A 13,151-nucleotide genomic window follows, 5' to 3' on the forward strand; every position below is an offset into this window, starting at 1 on the left:
ATTTAGCTTTTCCTGCTTGATGTCAACCTTGGTAATTCAGGTAACAACTCTCATTCACAAGACAACACAACTGGTTAGACAGCAATGCCTTTTCTAGGCGCGAAGCGTCAGCTGTTGTGCTCCTGAGATGCTGCTGGGTCTGCTGTGTTCATCCAGCTCCACACTTTGTTCTCAATGCCTCTTCCATGTTGTTCCGAAAATTGGTTAAGAATAGGTAATAAGCAAAATTGTAAATCCTTTCTTTATGGCCTACATACAATTGTGCCGCATTGAGCGTGCAGAGAAAATCTTAGTGCAATCTATTTTCCCTCCTCTGGACTAAGTTAGCCCAAATCCGTTACCTACATATAGATTTGCTCTTAACTTGCTTAACTCAAATTTTAGTATTGCCTGGCAATGCTCTGAGTAGGATATCATTCCTTTTCCACACTGTCACTGCTTCAGTCAGACTTTGAAATCAAAAACAGATGCTGAGCTGATAAGTACACAATAGTACATGACCCCACACAGCAGCTTTCCAAAACACCGAGTGAAGGAAGCTCACAACTCATAGATTGGAGACATTTCTCCTAAAGAAGTATTTTAAAAATATCAAACATGGGATGTGTGTATCACTGGCTTGGCCAGCATTTGCTGTCAGTGCCCAACCGTTCTCAAGAAGGTGGTAATGAGCTACTTTCTCGAACGGCTGCAGTCCCTCAGGTGTAGGTACATTCACAATGCTATAAGGGAGGGAGCTCGGGATTGTAACCCTATGACAGTAAATGAGCAGGGATGTAGACTGGAGAGAGGAATGGTGAAAGGCTTGGAGGGAAAACTTGCAGGTGGTGGTGTTCCCATGCATCTTGACGGCAGAGCTTCCAGTTTCAGAAGGTATTCAAGCAGAGACTGGGTGGGTTGCTGCAGTGCATCTTGTAGATGGTATGCAGACTGATACCACTGTTCCCTGTCTTCAGCTCTGATGCACATTTGTGGTGGATTGGGAGCCAAACAGGCTGCTTTGTTGTGGATGGTGTCAAGTCTCTTCAGCTTCAGTGGAGCCAGAACCATCTAGGCAAGTGGTGAGTACTGCATCACACTGCTACTTGTACCTTGTAGTTAGTGGACAGACAATGAGGAATCAGGCAGTGAGGTACTCTTTGCAGAACTCCTAGCCTCTGATCTGATTGTGCTTATACGGCTATTCCAGTTCAGCTTTTGATCATTGGAGTCCCCAGATTGTTGCTATTAGGAGATTCAACAGTAACAATATTGCTGAAATTCATGAGGGACAGCTACTGTCTTTTGTTGCAACTGATCATTACCTGCCTTTTGAATGGTGGAAACATTACTTGCCTCTTATCAACCCAAGGTTAGATGTTGTCCAGGTCTTACTACATGTGGAAGCAGCCTCCTTCAGTTTCTGAGTAATGGTGAATGGTGCCTCACACATGCAATCATCAGCGAACAACCCTACATCTGATCTTACAAAAGAGGCAAGTTCATTGATGAAGCAGTTGATGATGGTTAGGCCTAGTATGCTACCCTGAGGAACTCCTGCAGTGACGTCCTGGGACTGAGATAACTAAACTCTAATGGCTACAATCATCTTCCTTAGTGTTAAATATGACATAAATTCATGAATTTCCCCCTCCGTTTCCCACTGACTCAGTTTTGCGAGAGTTCCTTGATGACATGCTTGGACAAACGCTCCCTTGGTGTCACAGTGATGTTGCTTATATTGCAAGGAGGAGGGTTATACACAACACTGTAAAAATGTAGCACCATCGCAAAGCAATTCTGCTTCTTAATGGTCAATAGAGAAAACATGCACGAGTTCAGAAATAAAGTTCAACACAACACCAAATCAATATTCCTAGTCAGTTTGAGCGTTAATATCCCACTTGAATCTAGAGTTGGTGCAATCCTGAAACCATTTTACAGCAACTTTAAACTTGCATTTCTTCAAATCCAAATATCTCAGTGGTGAAAAATTAAAATATTGCATCAGATTAATTCATTCTCATAATTTTCATCAACACATTTCCTCACCTGCGCACGGCTGTTATTCATTACTTCAGGGGCATCACTTGAGGGTAATGTTGAAGAGTAAAAAGAGGATGATGACGACTCTGCATCTTTCTTGGAATCCATGGGGCTTTTTGGTCTCACAGGCAAACCTAACCCCATTGAGAAAATCCAAATTAAAAGTTTTGTAAAAGAACTAGACTTATACTTGCAAAGGAAAGAAAGTATGACTTCAACATTATAAAACGTCTCAAGGTGCTTCAATACAACACAATAAACAAGATATTGCCACCGAAAATATTAGCGCAAAGGACGAACAGCTTGGCAAAAGAGGCAGGATTAACGAGTGTCATAAATTGCCAAAAAAAAGGTAGAGAAGCAGAAAGGTTTAGAGTGGGAATTGCAAAGCTTAAGAGTCCAGCGAGCTGAAGGCATGGCCACTAACAGCAGAGCAATTAAAATGAGGAAATCAGCAATTCCTTTGGAGGGTGGAGGCAGATATCTCTCAGGTTATTGGGCTGGAGGAGATTACAGAGGTAGGGAGGGGCTGTATAGGACACTGGTACTGCCTCTTCAGGAATACATTGCCCAATTCTGGTGACCCAGTTATTGGAACGATATTATCAAGCTGGAACAGATTTACCAAGGTGTGGCCAGATATGGAAGGTTTGAATTATAAGGTAAGGCTGGATAGGCTGGGACTTTTTCCACTGGAGTGTGGGAGGTTGAAAAGTGACCTGATGGAAGTTTATAAAATAATAAGGGATACAGATAGTGTTGACGGCAGTCGCCTTTTCCCTAAGATGGGAAATTTCAAGACCGGGGGTCACAGTTTTAAGGTGAGAGGAGAAAGAGATTTTAAAAAAGCGTAAGAGGTAAATTTTTAAACAGAGGATGGTTTGCATATGGAATGGTGCATAAAATGGTGAATGCATGTACAATTACAACACTTCAAAGACATTTGGATCGATACATGAATAAGAAAGGTTTGGAGGGATATTGCCCAGGAGCAGGCAGGTGGGACTAGTTTAGTTTTGGATTATGTTCGGAATGGACTGGTTGGACCGAAGGATGTGTTTCTATGCTGCACGGCTTTATGGCTCTATGCCATGGAAGGATCTGAAATCAAGGTTAAGAGATTTAAAATCTCGGTGCTAACTAACTGGAAACTACTGTACATGAGCAAACATTAGAGTGAACAGGGCAAATAAGATGATGAGCAGCAGGGTTTTGGATAAGCTCAAGTTCATGGAGGGTATGAAGATCTCAGCAGGACACTTGAGGCAGACATGAAGTCAGGCAACGTTATGGAGGGCAAAAAACACAGCATTACTGATAGTGTGGAAGGGATCTAATAGAATGCCAAGATTGTAAACAGTCAGATTCAGCCCAGAACAGGTGCCAGTGGAGGATGGATTTGGTAAATAGGGAGTAGAATTTGCAGCAGGAGCCAAAAACAATGCATATTATTATTTGGAAATAAATTTCTCAACATCTTTTATATATTCACATTAAGATCTGAGGTCATCTCATGGCAAACTGAATTAGGAACAAAATCGTACGGACACGTACCTTTGTCAAAGACGAGTTTTAACCTCCGGGTGTTGTGTTTCTTATTTCTGTATTCTTTCTCAAAATTTCCGAGCCCAGACGTGTAATGGTCCCATGGGATCTGAGGCAGCTGGACCACTCTTTGAGGACATGGGAAACCCATGTCAACCTATATTATAGGCAAGGTTAAAACATCAAAATCCATCCACATTTTATTTCTACTAGCTTCTAGTGAAACAAGCACTCAGATGAAGTGAAGAAAACTTTGAAGAGTTTTGTTAAAGTGGATAGAGAGAGAAACTGTCATCAATGGAAGAGGGGGCAGATTTAAGATAATTAACAACAGCAGAGGGAGTATAAGATCTATTTTAGCTTCACAGCAAGTTGTTGTCATCTAGAATGCACTGTCAGAAAGGACAATGCAAGCAGATTAGACAGTAGCTTACAAAAAGGAATTGGATGCATACTTGAAATGGAATACTGCTAGACAATAAGGAATGTGCGAGAAAACGTGATTACTTGAATAAGACTATCAGCAAAGGAATGATGTCGCAAATGCCAGCATTGGTGCCATGAAATTTTAAGCTTCTACTAAAATTATTCATTAAAATTTTTCCTTTTCTATTGCTGTTACAGGATTTACAGAGGTTCTTAAAAGGCTGAATCCACAAACTTTCTAATTATTTCTTCCTACGTAGAATTCTCCAGCTCTAGGTATTTATTTGATTTCCAGTGCAGCTCTGCTTCATTCAGCTGGGACAAAGTGGGTCACAGGAGGTCAGCAGTAATGGATAGTAACGAGCTATATGGAGGGCATGAGCTCAATTCTTCACAGTACACTGTGAAACTGAATTCAAAAAATCAGCATTTGAAAATAACCATTAATGTGTCAATCTGTCTTTAAAAACTACTCAGTAAACAAAAAAACCCAAAGAACTGTAGATGCTTGAAGTCAGAAATTGCTGGAAAAACTCAGCAGGTCCGTCAACATGTGTGGTGATAAAGCAGAGCTAATATTTCAGGTCTAGTGACCCTGCTTCAATTTTTGTTTTGTTATAAACTCAGTAGCTTAGTGAAGGCCTTTAGCATACAGTACCTGCCACCACTACCTGCTCTGTCCCCAGTTTCACATCATGTGATTGACTCTTACTGTTTTCATACTCCTTACGGGTTAGTACTAAACATTTCCTATGTTCCAAGAGCTCAGGTGAAAACATCTCTTCTGCCCATTTGATCTTATCCATGAGCAAGCTTTTCCAACTTGATCTCAATTTGAGAGTCATTCCCCATCATTGATTTGGTAACTTATTTGCATTTCTGACAATGCAGCAACTGCTCAACGTCACAGTAGAGTGGCAGTCTAGTTTCCGAACTCAGTATATTGTGGTGGGGTCAAGGCCCAGAATTCTCTGACCACACTCTGCAAGAAGTCACAAAATTTTCACATGCAATAATGTACCCATATGGTTGACTTTATTTCCTTCTACATTGTTAAACAGCTTGACAGACATTGGGATAAACCAACAAAAGAGATGGTCTTCACTCACTGTACATATAGTTATCCAGATAAATGATCTGTATCACAATTAGGAATTTTGGTGAAAATACAGGTAGAAAAAAAGGGAGGAAAAAACAGGTCCTTACTACTACTCTGAAAGATACACATTTAAGGATCTGTTTATGACCTACCTTCTGTTGGAGATTTTCTACAAACGTAATAGGTTCCTTCAACCCTTCCTTCTGATGTCTGCTTAAGCATTCCAAGTCTTGAATAGCTTGGGCTCGCTGAGCTTCGAGTACAGCAATGGTCTGTAGCAGCCTCTGGTAACTGAACAAAAAACAAAATAAAGTTATTCTGAATAAACCAAGAGCAACATTCGCAGAAGTTTAAAATACGTAACATGACCAGGAGCTAGAATGAGGGTCCCCTCCTTGCTTTCTTGAAGTACACCACCGACAGCTTTAAGAAGTTACAAAAGTTGCTAATATATACAAGGATAGTATATGGAATGTATACCATGTACAGGCATCGAATTTAAGTAACTCTGAATTCAATACAAGCTGATGGCAGAGAAATAATTCTACTTATTTATTCAACTCATTAGGCTGTTTTTCGATAGCTTCAAGTGAAGCAAGTGCAGAGTCAACCTAAATGCCGATATTGAGATCTGCAATCAGATGGCCAGCTAAACCATCTTCACACAAAGAAAACAAGAAAGGTCACATACAGAATGGGAGCACACAGAACTTCACAAGGTATCAAGGAAGTGCTGTTATGACTCGAGGTTGCTCATGTAGCTGACTCAAGTCCATCCATACACCGAAGAATAGTTGAATTCTAGTGCCTGAAATGGGGAAATGTTTTCCATCTTGGGTTTAACGAGCACTCGGCGTTAAGCAGAATTTGGGAAGTCCAAGGAATTCAAGTAGAATGCAATTTTCTGAAGTCATGGCCTTTTCATAATTATACAATGATACAACATAGAAAGAGGCCATTCTCCACGCAATACTTGTGTTGACTCTTGTCGAGTTATCCAATTAGTTCCTGCTCTTATGCCTTTGCTGTGCTATATTATGCAAATATTTTTTCTTCAAGTATTTACACATCCTTTCCAACCATTTCAGACAGCATCATTTCAAACAACATCTTTTCAGACAATATAGTCCACACAATGAGTTATAGTGATGAAAAGAGGGGTTTCCTCACCACACCTGCAGTTTGTTTGACAATCACCTTCAAAGGGCATCCTCTGAGTTTTATAACTCTTCAGACAAAGTAAATAATTGGGAACCATTTCCCATATCAAAATCATTCACCCATTTGAACACATCTATTAGCCTTAAATAGAAAATAGAAAATAGAACATTACAGCTTTTCTTGGAAGCCCTACAGTGTGGAAACAGGCCATTCAGCCCAACAAGTCCACACCGCCCCTCTGAACAGCATCCCACCCAGACTCATTTCCCATGTCTAACACACATAACCTAAACATCCCTGGACACCATGGGCAATTTCCCATGGCCAATCCACCTAACCTGCACATCTTTGGACTGTGGGGGCAAACCAGAGCACCCAGAGGAAAGCCAAGCAGACGTGGGGAGAATGTGCAAACTCCACACAGACTGTTGATTGAGAGTGGAACTGAACCCAGGTCCCGGGCACCTTGAAGCAGCAGTGCTAACGACTGTGTCACCCCGTTCTACTCACAATCACTTTGCAGTTTCTGCGTATAAATTAGCTGTCATAATTCCTACATTACAGTGACAGTCTGCCTTCAAAGATACTTAGTTGGTTCTAAAACCCTTGATGTTCTGAAACTGTGGAAGTAACTATATAAATGTAAGTTTATTTGCTTTATGTGGGAGGCAGTTCCTTGTTCATTGTATCCCGAGTGCCATCAAGACCGTGTGAAGTAGGAAATATAGTAACGTTGCCGCCCTACTTTGTTAAACATCTTCTGTAAGTTAATTTACGCATCAACCTTGTCTGTTAATTCCTCAAAAAATATTGCCTACCTAATAGCTTTAATGTTACATAATAGATGCTCCCAAAACTGTACATAAGACATAATTGGCCAAATTAAATTTTTGTAACACTCACACCTTGTTTTTTCACCTTGCCCTTCATATAAGCCCAAATTTGAAATTATTCACAACAGAAATTACTGGAAAATCTCAGATGGTCTGGCAGCAGCTATGGATAAAAAAATCAGAGTTAATGTTTCGGGTCCAGTCACCCTTCTTCAGGGCTGAATCACGTTGCTCAACATTCAATGACATTATCAGCGGTTCCCAAACAAAGACTGGTCTAGCTACACAAATAAAATAAACTACAAGAGGTCAGAAACTAGGCAGTCTGCAAAAACTAACTTAGTTCCTCATTCCTCTAAGTCCTCCCATCATCTATAATAGTGCAGAGTGAGTCATACAATGGGAAACTCTCTACTTAAACAGGGGTGAGGTCCCGGAGGACTGGAGAATTGCTAATGTCGTCCCCTTGTTTAAGAAGGATAGCAGGGATAATCCAGGTAATTATCGACGGGTGAGCCTGACGTCAGTGGCAGGGAAGCTGCTAGAGAAGATACTGAGGGATAGGATCAAGCACATTTTCTTCCAAATGGGAATAATCAGTGATAGGCAACATGGTTTTATGCAGGGAAGGTCATGACTTACCAACTTAGTAGAATTCTTTGAGGACGTGACAAAGTTGATTGATGTGGGAAAGGCTGTAGATGTCATATACATGGATTTCAGTAAGGCATTTGATGAGGTTCCCCATGGCAGGCTGATGGAGAAAGTGAAGTTACATGGGGTCCAGGGTGTGCTAGCTAGATGGATAAAAAACTGGCTGGGCAACGGGAGACAGAGGGTAGTAGTAGAAGGGAGTTTCTCAAATTGGAGACCTGTGTTCAGTGGTGTTCCACAGGGATCTGTGCTGGGACCACTGTCATTTGTGATATACGCAAATGATTTGGAGGAAGGTATAGGTGGTCTGATTAACAAGTCTGCAACTGACACGAAGATTGGTGGAGTAGCAGATAGTGAAGGGGACTATCGGAGATTACAGCAGAATATAGATAGGTGGATTGGTGAGTTGGGCAGATAAATGGCAGATGGAGTTCAATCCGAGCAAATGTGAAGTGATGCATTTTGGAAGAACTAATTCAAAAGCAAGCTATACGCTAAATGGAAAAGTCCCAGGGAAAATTGATGTACAGAGAGATCTGGGTGTTCAGATCCATTGTTCCCTGAAGGTGGCAACGCAGGACGACAGAGTGGTCAAGAAGGCATATGGCATGCTTTCCTTCATCGGGCGGGGTACTGAGTACAAGAGTTGGCAGGTCATGTTACAGTTGTATAGGACTTTGGTTTGGCCACATCTAGAGTACTGCGTACAGTTCTGGTCGCCACATTACCAAAAGGATGTGGATGTTTTGGAGGGGGTGCACAGGAGGTTCACCAGGATGTTGCCTGGTATGGAGGGTGCTAGCTATGAAGAGAGGTTGAGTAGACTAGCATTTTTTTCATTAGAAAGATGGAGACTGAGGAGGGACCTGATTGAGGTCTGCAAAATCATGAGGGGTATAGACAGGGTGGATAGCAAGAAGCTTTCCCCCCCCCCCCCCCCCCCCCCCCCCCCGCAGAGTGGGCGACTCAATTACTAGGGGGTCATGAGTTCAAAGTGAGAGGAGGAAAGTTTAAGGGAGATATGCGTGGAAAGTTCTTTACACAGAGGGTGGTGGGCGCCTGGAGCGCATTGCTAGCGGAGGTGGTAGACACAGACACGATAGCGTCTTTTAAGATATATCTGGACAGGTACATGGATGGGCAGGGAGCAAATGGACACAGACCCTTAGAAAATAGATGACAGGTTTAGATAGAGGATCTCAATCGGCGCAGGCTTGGAGGGCCGAAGGGCCTGTTCCTGTGCTGTAATTCTTTGTTCTTCGTCTGGATGGGTGTAGCTCCAACAATACTTAATAAACACACCATTGACGATAAAGCAGCTAGCCAGCATGCCAATCCTCAAATATTCACTCCTTCCATTTGTGGAACACGGTGGGTGTAACCAGTACCACATACAAGATCTATCGCAGATCTATTTGTTTGGGCTACTTCAACAATACCTCCAATATGTAGAAGGTCAACAGGCACACAGGAGAACCAAAATTTGCAAGTTCCCTCCAAGTTTAAAGCCACTCTGGCTTTGAAATATTGCTGTTCCTTCAACGGGCAACCGCTTCTCTCCTTAACAGCACTGTGGAAGCAGTTTTACCACATGCATTGCAACTGCTCAAGAAAGCAGCTCACCACCATCCCAGGGGCACTTAGAAATGGACAGCAAATACTGACCTCAGCTGTGCCATCCACATCCTATGAACGAACTAAAAATCTTGCAAGATTCCAAATATTTTTGTTAATCTCTATTCCCAAGTAATTATGGACTGCCTTAGACAAGTCATATGAAAAAATGCAAATAATAGATAGGTCTTTGATATCTAGCACCAAAAACTACTTACGGTCAGAACCTTGAGAGCCCACAAGCAATTCAATAATTGTAGAGCCTGAACACTTCCTTCCACGTCTTTTACCCACCTCCCCACTTCAGGTTCTGTCATGCCATGGGCGACTTCTCTTCTTCCACGGCCTGCTGACAACAAGCTCCCTTGTCTGCCTAACATTCCATCCCTTGTCTCTCTCTCTCTCTCTCTCTAGGATCGGTCTCCATTTACCCATGCACTCCTTTTCCCAACCCAACTCCAAGTCATCAACCACATTTTCTTTGAAACTACAAGTTCTGAACAAAGGTCACTGGGCTTAAATGTTAACTGCTTTCTCTCCACAGACACTGTCAGACCTGCTGAGGTCTCCAGCACTTTAATTGTTTCAGATTTCCAGCATCTGCAGGTCTTTGTTTTATTTTGTTATATAACAAAGTAGTTCAACTACAACAATGCAAAAGAACTTCACAGAGTTCAAGTATTCAGATAAAGAATAGATGGTATTGACTCTCCACCAAAATCATGGAAATTAATGAGGGCATCGGCATAGCTTCTGCAAGATGCTCTGTAGGCTGAGAGAACCAGATCTTCCTTCATGGAGTCTTTTAGACCAACACCATGACCACTCACAAAACACTAGCCTGGAACATGTCTAAACACTTGCCGAACTGCAAATATCAGACATTAAAGTGCAGCTATACAACAGATTTTCCACAGAAGCAGAAAGCTTTTAACTTCACACTGAAGTAAGGCTTAAAGGGAGTAAAGTGGGTACCACCAGATTCAGGCTGTACTTGTGTTACTAATGTACACTAGTGGAAACCACTTCACACTGAAGGCGTAAACTGCAGTGTGAAAGCACATTCAAACACATGTTTTGGTTCAACATAATCATATTAGTGCATCCTCACTAACTGCTCAATACATTTTTTAAAGAAAAAAAAAATCAGCCAATCCAGCAAGTTACAGTCTTTTAAGTCTATCCAAGATAGGCCTGTGCTTGATGGCATACTGACATTGAGACTACAATTTCTGGTAGTCAAGCATAAACTCAGTTAAAATAAGGGTGTTTGAGTTAAGAACCAAAGTGAAGTAGAATTTTTTTCCAAGTCATAGAATGTTACAGGGAGGGAAGGTCAATGATGTGTGCAATGAATGAGCCAGGGAGGTAGTTAGTTACACATGCCACAGGAGGGGATGGGATGGGATTAAGTAGACAAGATAGAATCAGAAGACATTTAGGCATCTTGAGCTTTTCTGTTGTTGTTAAACAAGACCATGGTAAAACCGTGACCTATATAACTGCTTTTATCCTTCATCCTTAATACCTTTGTTTGACAAACATCTGGTATTAAGACCATAAGACATAAGAGTGGAGGTAAGGCCATTTGGCCCATCGAGTCCACTCCACCATTTAATCATGGCTGATGGGCATTTCAACTCCACTTCCCTGCACTCTCCCCGTAGCCCTCGATTCCTTGTAAGATCAAGAATTTATCAATCTCGGCCTTGAAGACATTTAACATCCCGGCCTCCACTGTACTCCGTGGCAACGAATTCCACAGGCCCACCACTCTCTGCCTGAAGAAATGTTCCCTCATTTCCGTTCTAAATTTACCCCCTCTAATTCTAAGGCTGTGCCCATGGGTCCTAGTCTCCCCGCCTAATGGAAATAACCTCCCAGCGTCCACACTTTCTAAGCCATGCATTATCTTGTAAGTTTCTATTAGATCTCCCCTCAGCCTTCTAAACTCAAATGAATACAATCCCAGGATCCTTAGCCGTTCATCGTACATTAAACCTACCATTCCAGGGATTATCTGTGTGAATCTCCGCTGTACACGCTCCAGTGCCAATATGTCCTTCCTGAGGTGTGGGGACCAAAATTGGACACAGTATTCTAAATGGGGCCTAACTAGTGCTTTATAAAGTCTCAGAAGCACATCACTGCTTTTATATTCCAACCCTCTTGAGATAAACGACAACATTACATTCGCTTTCTTAATCACAAACTCTACCTGCAAGTTAACCTTTAGAGAATCCTGGACCAACACTCCCAGATCCCTTTGTACTTCTGCTTTACGAATTTTCTCACCGTTTAGAAAATAGTCCATGCCTGTATTCTTTCTTCCAAAGTGCAAAACCTCACATTTGCTCATGTTGAATTTCATCAGCCATTTCCTGGACCACTCTCCTAAATTGTCTAAATCTTTCTGCAGCTTCCCCACCGCCTCAGTACTATCTGCCTGTCCACCTATCTTCGTATCATCGGCAAACTTAGCCAGAATGCCCCCAGTCCCTTCATCCAGATCATTAATACATAAAAGTGAACAGCTGCAGCCCCAACACTGAACCCTGCAGGACACCACTTGTCACTGGTTGCCATTCCGACGAAGAGCCTTTTATCCCAACCCTCTGCCTTCTGTCAGACAGCCAATCCTCAATTCATGCCAGTAGCTCACCTCGAACACCATGGGCCCTCACCGTACTCAGCAGCCTCCCGTGAGGCACCTTATCAAAGGCCTTTTGGAAGTCTAGATAGATAACATCCACTGGGTTTCCCTGGTCTAACCTACTGGTCCCAGACTTCAAATTAACATGACCTACCACTTGCAGAACAGTGTTTCAAACTTCTGCCATCCTTTACTGTGAATGAGTTTCTTAACTTTGTTGGCTAAGGCCTGACCATAATTTTTAGCCTAAGCCTAGACTTTAAATCAGCAAAATAAGGTAGAGAGAGAAAATCTCTCTGCTCACCTGGATATCTTGAAAGTTTCGATCAAGTCACTCCCTAACCTTCTGAACCCCACAGAATGCAACCAACTTTGAGTAATCTCACCTCACTTTAATCCTTGGAGTTGAGGGCTCATTCAGGTAAATTTACACCACACTCCCATCGGAATCAAAATATCCTTCCTACTATGGCAACAGGGTGCATAAGTGGGGTTGTGGTGATGAGTAGAAAGAAACTTGTTTATTCTTCTGTTATAAATTCTCTTGTTCCACCTAAAATGTAGTGGCAAATCACAATTAGAAACTGGTTTTCCTCACAAGAAATTATTTTGCACATGCTGCTCATGACACACAGCCAGAGCAGGAAGCAATGGCTTGTCTCGCATTAAAGAGTGTAAGGTGTTTCTCCAGAGGACTACTGAACAACAAACGACAGACAGTGTGTGCAGCAATGTCAGGATTTGAGACACAAAGGACCCCACACACACTTCCACGGCTCACTGTCTTGGCACCATCTCAACCTTACTACTTTATCGCAGCTGCTAAACATCTCCACCTTAGTCACAACACAACATGCTGTTTCGTCAGCGATCGCATAACAGCCGAGCTTAAACATTAGGTCTGAAGAATAAATTCTCACTGAACAGCAGAGCAGGCTTGATGGGCTGAATGGACTACTTTAGCTTTCACATCTTAGGATGTAACTCAAGTATTCCAACTACTTGAATTAATACAGACCAAACCTACAGTCTGGAGGTATGTAATCACATTTCTCAACTAAACAATGCTCTACAAGTTCTGACAGCCAATCCAATGACCAGTTACACTGGTTTCAAGCTTCACTGGAATCATCTAGCT

At 42.1% G+C, this 13,151-nt stretch overlaps 1 protein-coding gene across 3 annotated transcripts in view; it reads right to left on the reverse strand.

The window, feature by feature from the left end:
* zzz3 (zinc finger, ZZ-type containing 3) overlaps nucleotides 1-13,151 on the reverse strand; it is an 88,684-nt gene that overhangs the window by 23,550 nt on the left and 51,983 nt on the right. For all 3 annotated transcript variants that reach the window (XR_007248446.2, XM_048539530.2, XM_048539531.2), the window contains exons 3-5: nucleotides 5,248-5,386; nucleotides 3,580-3,727; nucleotides 2,032-2,159 (exon numbers count right to left, since the gene is read on the reverse strand). Coding sequence is in view for 2 of the 3 variants with exons in the window: in XM_048539530.2 (XP_048395487.1) it covers nucleotides 2,032-2,159; nucleotides 3,580-3,727; nucleotides 5,248-5,386 (415 nt within the window). In the remaining variant the exon portion in view is untranslated. The remainder of the gene's footprint in view (nucleotides 1-2,031; nucleotides 2,160-3,579; nucleotides 3,728-5,247; nucleotides 5,387-13,151) is intronic.

The sequence above is a fragment of the Stegostoma tigrinum genome, chromosome 8 (genome assembly GCF_030684315.1).
Source record: "Stegostoma tigrinum isolate sSteTig4 chromosome 8, sSteTig4.hap1, whole genome shotgun sequence".
Lineage (NCBI taxonomy): Eukaryota > Metazoa > Chordata > Chondrichthyes > Orectolobiformes > Stegostomatidae > Stegostoma > Stegostoma tigrinum.